At 39.4% G+C, this 6,950-nt stretch overlaps 1 protein-coding gene across 1 annotated transcript in view; it reads left to right on the forward strand.

The window, feature by feature from the left end:
* The window catches only part of ALDH7A1 (aldehyde dehydrogenase 7 family, member A1), a 34,922-nt gene that overhangs the window by 4,941 nt on the left and 23,031 nt on the right, over window positions 1–6,950 (forward strand). Inside the window, exons 2-4 of the mRNA XM_008594342.1 lie at window positions 2,617–2,697; window positions 3,012–3,135; window positions 6,618–6,750. Of these exons, the coding sequence (XP_008592564.1) occupies window positions 3,024–3,135; window positions 6,618–6,750 (245 nt within the window). The 5' untranslated portion in view covers window positions 2,617–2,697; window positions 3,012–3,023. The remainder of the gene's footprint in view (window positions 1–2,616; window positions 2,698–3,011; window positions 3,136–6,617; window positions 6,751–6,950) is intronic.

Consider the following 6,950-nt stretch of genomic DNA (forward strand, 5'->3'; position numbering starts at 1 on the left):
TGAACACTTTAAATCACATTTATCTGTATTGCTGTCTTTTTAGTCTAGTCAGACACCTTCTTCTGTCTGGCCTAATGGTCTTCTTGCTGGAGTCTTATCTCCCTCCAGTCCATTTTTTGCAACTGCAGCTATATGGATATTTTAAAATTTATTATGATTTTCCCCATATTTAAAAAACCCTTTTGTGATTTTGCCACTGCTCTTTGGATCCTTAACATGACCCTTTGCAGTATGACCCCTACTTCCCTCTCCTGCCTCTTTGAACTCCTTATAATTTTCCAAAACTACTGTATTCTTTCTTACCCTCCAGCCTTTGCATGTTTTCTTTACGGCCCGCCATCCCCCATTCTTTCCTTCACTTTCTCTACCTTGCACCTGGCAAACACCAGTCATGCTTTAGTTTTAGCTCTAAACTCTACACTTTTAAAAAGCCTCTTTCCTCCCCACTCCCTTACCCCCAAATAATGCTAAATTAATACTCCTAGGTGCTCTAGTTGTACAATCTAGCTCCCCCTTCATGGTATTTACCCCACCAGATTGTAATTGCCTGTTTCTTGCCTCTACCACCTCGCACTGGACCGTCAGCTCTAGTGGGCAAGAATTATAACTGCCTTGTTTGTAGTTTAATCCCTAGGGATTAGCACACAATATTTGGCATATGGAAAGTAGGCAATGATTATTTGTTCAATGACTGATTGAATAAAATGTGCCCAAAATGGGAGATAAAAGGCCACATGTACCAGCCATTATGAGTTGAAATTAACCAACTTGTCTAAACTTATAAATGTGCTGGCCAAATTCAATTGAAACATTAAACCTATGCCATATGCTGGGAAATATATAGGATCCGTGCTGATTTATTTAATGCTACAAGTTTTTGTTTCCTATTTCCAAAAGACTGCGTGTATCATAAAAGTGGCAAACATTGCAGACATATAAAATATGGAGAATGAGATTCCATTCCCCAGAAATAGCCACTGTTAACGGCTTGGTGTATAGTCCTCCAAATTTAAGCAAAAATTTACTTACCATATGCATTATTCTGTAATTCTCCATTATCCTGTTAAAGCTCTTAGACATTTTCCCATATAAATCTACTTCATTCTTCTTAGAGAGTATTCTATTTTGTGGTTGTTCTATAGTTAACCAGTCATGTGCTGATGGGCATTTAGATGGTTTAGCTCAGCTTCTAGAAGCCAAACTACCTAGTCAAAGGGTAGGAACATTTTAAACATTAATAGATTGCCAAGTTAGCTCCAGAAAAGCTATAGTCGGACACAGTGATATACCTGGGAAGAAGAGAAAGCCAAGGAGACCCTTGAGCCAGGGCTCTGTGAGAAGGGAGTGTTAGCAGTGCTGTGATGGGGGGCCAGGGGGCAGTTGGCTCCAGCCCTAGGGAAGGTAACTTTTAGCTGCCTTTTGAAGGAGAGGTAGAATCCAGAAGAGCTGGAGGGGAGAGAAGGGAGTGATGGTCACTGTTGAGGAAAGTGTGTCTCCATACATGAATCACGTCTCAAAATTATCCCAATCTGTACTCTTCACCCCCCAAACCCTGACACTTCCTTCCTAGTTGTCTTCATCCCAGTAATTGCACTTTCATCTACCTAGCTATTCAAGCCTGAGATCTGGGAGTCATCATAGATCTGTTTCCTGCATCTGTTCCATTAGTATGTTCTATCAATTTTATTTCCAAAGTAGATCCTGAACCACTTTTTGTCTCCCTTGTTATTGCAATCTTATGACTAAGTCACTATAATCTTTTGCCTATGCTACTATAATGTGTTCTTAATTGATCTCCCTGCTTTTACTTTTCTCCCCTTTAATTTGTTCTCTGTCCATCAGGCAGTGATATTAAAAGGTAATGCAAATTATTTTATTCTGTGCCTTAAAAACTATTAAAGACTTTGTATTGCACCTGGAGTAAGATTCTGACTCCCTAAAAGCTTCTAGATTTAGACCTACTGGCTTTCCCAGTGAGCGCCTTTTATTTTCCATGGATCCCTCTTACATGTTTTTTCTTTTCCCTGGGAAGATTAGTCCTATGACTGACTTCTCCCATTCTTCAGGTTTCAGCTTCAGTCTCACCTCCTTAGAGATTTTCCCTGTAACTCTTTTGGGTAAAGTAACTTATCCATTTACCCTCCAATCCTGCTGTTTTCTCTGCCTCAGCACCTCTTCATTTCCCTTTATAGCCCCGATGGCAGTTTATGATTATTTGTTGCTTTTCTGTGCCTCTCACTAGTATTAGCTCCACGAATGCCTTGCTTCTTGTTTTAGCCCAGTGCCTAGCCATAGAACAGTCTTGATGTGATCATAAAAATCATCTTTTTTTTTTTCTTTTTTCTGACCGGTAAGGGGATCGCAACCCTCAGCACGGTGTGGTCCTCACCAGGCTCAGCCAGTGAGCGCACCGTCCATCCCTAATAGGATCCGAACCCACGGCCTCGGCGCTACCAGCACCGCACTCTCCCGAGTGAGCCACGGGGCCAGCCCTAAAAATCATCTTTTATGTAATTGTAATTTGTTCTTTTACAGTATACCTCTAATACCATGTTACAGACACGAGTTTACACTTTGAATCAGATACTAAATACTAAAATTCCATTGTTTTCTTAGATTCCTGCTCCAAAACGAGGAGAAATAGTAAGACAAATTGGTGATGCCTTGCGGGAAAAGATCCAAGCACTAGGAAGCCTGGTAAAGTATTATTGTAATATACACATAATCCTTTGAGTGGACAGCTAAGACCGTCATGCACGTCTACATAACATTTTGATTTTTAAGAAAAGCAATATATAAATTTCAAGTTTTAGAGGAAAGCTGAACATGATGGACAGGAAACAGTAAAGACAATTCTTGTATTTTAAAATTCTTCAGAAAAACAAGAACAGACTTTCTTTATTACCTTCACAAAATAGACACAAAATATGTATTACTTTCCCCCTCCTTGATTTAGTGTTTAAAATATGAATTCTGTTGGAAAAATTTTGCTTTGCTTTTTATATTTTTAGGTGTCTTTGGAGATGGGGAAAATCTTAGTGGAAGGTGTGGGAGAAGTTCAAGAGTACGTGGATATTTGTGATTATGCTGTTGGCTTATCGCGGATGATTGGGGGACCCATCTTGCCTTCTGAAAGTAAGCTATGAAGTCGCTTAAGCTAAGAGTTTTGTACTCTGATATAGAGAGCTCTGAAAAATGCTCTGCCTATGAACAGTTTGCAAAAGAGGAATTGCAAGTGGCATATAAATAGGTGAAAATATTTTCAGTCTTTTTATGAAATGCAAATTAAAACAAGTGAAAACATTAAATCAAGAACCTTTTTGTTTTGTTTTAAAGACAAAACTCAGGGGGCCGGCCTGTGGCACACTCGGGAGAGTGCGGTGCTGATAACACCAAGGCCACGGGTTCGGATCCCATATGGGGATGGCCAGTTTGCTCACTGGGTGAGCGTGGTACTGACAACACCAAGTCAAGGGTTAAGATCCTCTTACCGGTCATTTAAAAAAAAAATAAAATAAAATAAATAAAAAAATAAAACCAGTTTTAAGAATCTGAGTAAATAATCTGAAATATGACAAATCTTACCGGTCATTTAAAAAAAAAAAAAAATAAATAAATAAAAAAATAAAACCAGTTTTAAGAATCTGAGTAAATAATCTGAAATATGACAAAGGTTTATGTGTAAAGATGTTCATTAAAAAAAAAAATTTAGAAATGACCTAAATGTCAAATCATAAGAGAAAAGCTACTTTTGGTAGACTATTAATTAGCATGTACTAGAAATAATGTTTATGAAGACCGTCTTCCCTAATCCCACACTTTTATTGGAAAGTTATATTTACTTATTTTAAAATTATATTAGTGTTAATTTTTTTTCTGGAGAGGTGATATATTCATATCAGAAAATTAGAAAGGAATAAAGAGCAAAGGGTGAACAGTTTCCCTTCTACCTCCCTGGCTACTAAATGGAAGCAGCTAATGTTTCTGATTTCTTGTGTATCTTTTTAGAGCGTTTGTTCTCATACAGGCCAATATATGTTTTTTTGGAACACAAACAGTAGCAAACTATACATTCTGTTCTGTCCTTTTTTCGTACTTAATTTATTATCCTGGAAATTGTTTCATATTAGTACAATAACGAGCTTCCTTCACCTTTTCTTAAGGCTGTCTACTTTGTTTTAAGGATATTGTAATTTATTTAGCCTGCTCCCACATGATGGATATTTAGGGTGATTTTCACTCTTTTGCTGTTACAAACTATGCTGCAAGGACCAACCTTATGCTGTGAAGAGGTTTCAGTGATGAGGGTAAGGGCTTATGTGGTCTGTAATGTTTGCAGTGTTGATGGAGCAAAGCAGGGGACTCTCCCTGCATTGACAGTACGAGGGATGATGTCTGCTAAAGTGATGGCAGTGGGTATCTCCGTGTAGCACAATTACTGGTGTTTGTTATTGCCTTTCTGTTTTTCTGTATTTTCCAACATTTCCATGATGGAAATTATGTTACTTTTATAATCAGGAAGAGAAATATTTTTTTTAAAAGATTATGCTTTTCTGTTTTTCTTGGAATGTTGGGCAAATTCCCTACTTGTAGAAAGAGTTGGGAGGGAGTCTTTTTAAATGAATGGTTAATGTCCTTAATTAGATATATACTAGCAATTCCCATTATCCAAGATTAATTTTATGTCACTGAGCACTTTAAAGAAGTTTTTGCAGTTAAAAAAGTTAGTAAACTGCCAATTTGGGAACATATACCTGTGTAAGCAAGTAGCTTTTTTGAGTTATACCTGCTGTGATGTGTGCCTCACCAATTAAAGTCTTTTTCACTTGTTTACACTTTCTTAAAAAAAGTATATTGTTTATTTATGCAGAGGCTTTGGAGTAACTTTGACTTCATTAATTCAGTAAGTACTTATTGAATGTCCACCTGGTGCCTGGGGATCTAGTAGGTGATACTTGATCAATAAGGCATAGTCCCTATCCACAAAAGATTTATAGCTTATAAATTCCTTACATTTTAGAGTGGGAGATAGGCAAACAAATAATCATAATAGAGCATGGTAAGCATGGTGATGGGGTGGAGGATAGGATTGATCTAGTAGGTGATACTTGATCAATAAGGCATAGTCCCTATCCACAAAAGATTTATAGCTTATAAATTCCTTACATTTTAGATTGGGAAATAGGCAAACAAATAATCATAATAGAGCATGGTAAGCATGGTGATGGGGTGGAGGATAGGATGGTAAGTGCATAGTTGGGGATCTGCTAACCCATCCCTGTGGGTGCACTCAGGGAATGCCTCTCAGAGAAGGGAACCCAAGTTAAGGCCTCAAGGAAGAGAGGGGTGGAGTGCCGGGGCAGGGGGTTGTTTGAAACAGAAGAAGCCTATGTGAAAGCTTTTAAGGGGGGAGAGTGTGGCTTATTTGAGGAACTGCATTGCTTCTGCACAACTGGAGGGTGCAGTTTGAGGGGAGGGGAAGCAGGTGGGATGGAGAGGGAACCTTGGGAAGGGACTTTTCCTGTCAAAGAGTTTGGACTTTAGCCTGAGGGTAGCTACAGTAACAATCTAGACACCAGAAGGTTGTAAGCAATGGAGTAATGTCATCAGATTGCATTGGCCTCTGTGGGGAGAAAGGTGGAGAGGAGAGGTCAGGAGAGGAGGAGGCAGGCCCTGCCAGGAAGAGTCTGTGCCAGTGAGTCATCTCGACAGGCATTAGGATGCCTAGCCTACCGGAGGGCCTGGGAGTGAGGCACTGCCTCTGGTGGGGTTCCTAGATCCTAGCTGGCAGTGTGTGTGGACAGAAAAGATTGCTGGCATGGAGCACTGCCTTTCTAGTTGGTCTGTGGTTTTAACCAGGGTTTGTGAACCATCACACTCCTTTGTTCTGGTTCTTCACTGCTGTAACTACCTTTGATTAAAATAAGCCCCTTGAGGGCTGGCTGCTTAGCTTACTTGGTTAGAGCGGGGGTGCTGATAACACCAACGTCAAGGGTTTGGATCCCCATACTGTTCAGTGGCCAAAACAAAGAAGTAAATAAAATTCGTGTTTAAAATACAAATAGTTTTGCTTGTATTTTCAGTTTTCCTGTAGTGAATGTAAAGATTTGTACAATTCATTCATTCAACATACATGTAATAATTAAGAGCTTTTCCCCCTCCTATAAATGAGCGTCTTGTCTTGAATTTAGAGAGGTTGGCCCTTGGCTTCATCAGGAAACATAAAAAAACATGGCCTAAGAGTCACTATTCCCATGTTCTGCTCATGTCTGCCCTCGACAATCACGTCACTTAGGGTACCTCTTTATCTCCTCTTTGAAGTATCTTTGTCTCCCAAATGGAACTGATACTGCCCTGATCTATGCAGAGTTCCCATAAGGATCAGAGGCATAATGAGTATCATTATGGTTTACAAGGTAGTGTAGTGATAACGACTTTTGTTGCACATTAATTAATGTACCAGTATCCCACAGCTGTGTAAAGTGATCCACTGCAATCCCTTCTGGTCTGGTGTACCTTTGTTCTGAAAATGAAGGATTTCAGACTTTGTTCTTATTAGCTTGATGTACATTAAATTAACACACTTCATCGTGTTCCATGCCTTTCCCTGTTCTCAGGACCTGGCCATGCACTTGTTGAACAGTGGAATCCCGTGGGCCTGGTTGGAATCATCACTGCGTTCAATTTCCCTGTGGCGGTGTATGGCTGGAACAATGCCATCTCAATGGTCTGTGGGAATGTCTGCCTTTGGTAAGACCTACTCACTCTCCTGTCCAGTAGTAAGAAGGTGAAAAAAGGAGCCATTTTCAGTTACTACTAAAAAGTATTTTAGATATGGGTTAAGCATCCCTAATCCAAAATTCTGAAATCTGAAAGGTTCCAAAATCCAAAACTTGTTGAGCATTGACATGATGCTCAAAGGAAATACTCATTGGAGCATTTCAGGTTTT

Source organism: Galeopterus variegatus, unplaced genomic scaffold, assembly GCF_000696425.1.
Source record: "Galeopterus variegatus unplaced genomic scaffold, G_variegatus-3.0.2 Scaffold10598, whole genome shotgun sequence".
In the NCBI taxonomy this organism is placed as follows: domain Eukaryota; kingdom Metazoa; phylum Chordata; class Mammalia; order Dermoptera; family Cynocephalidae; genus Galeopterus; species Galeopterus variegatus.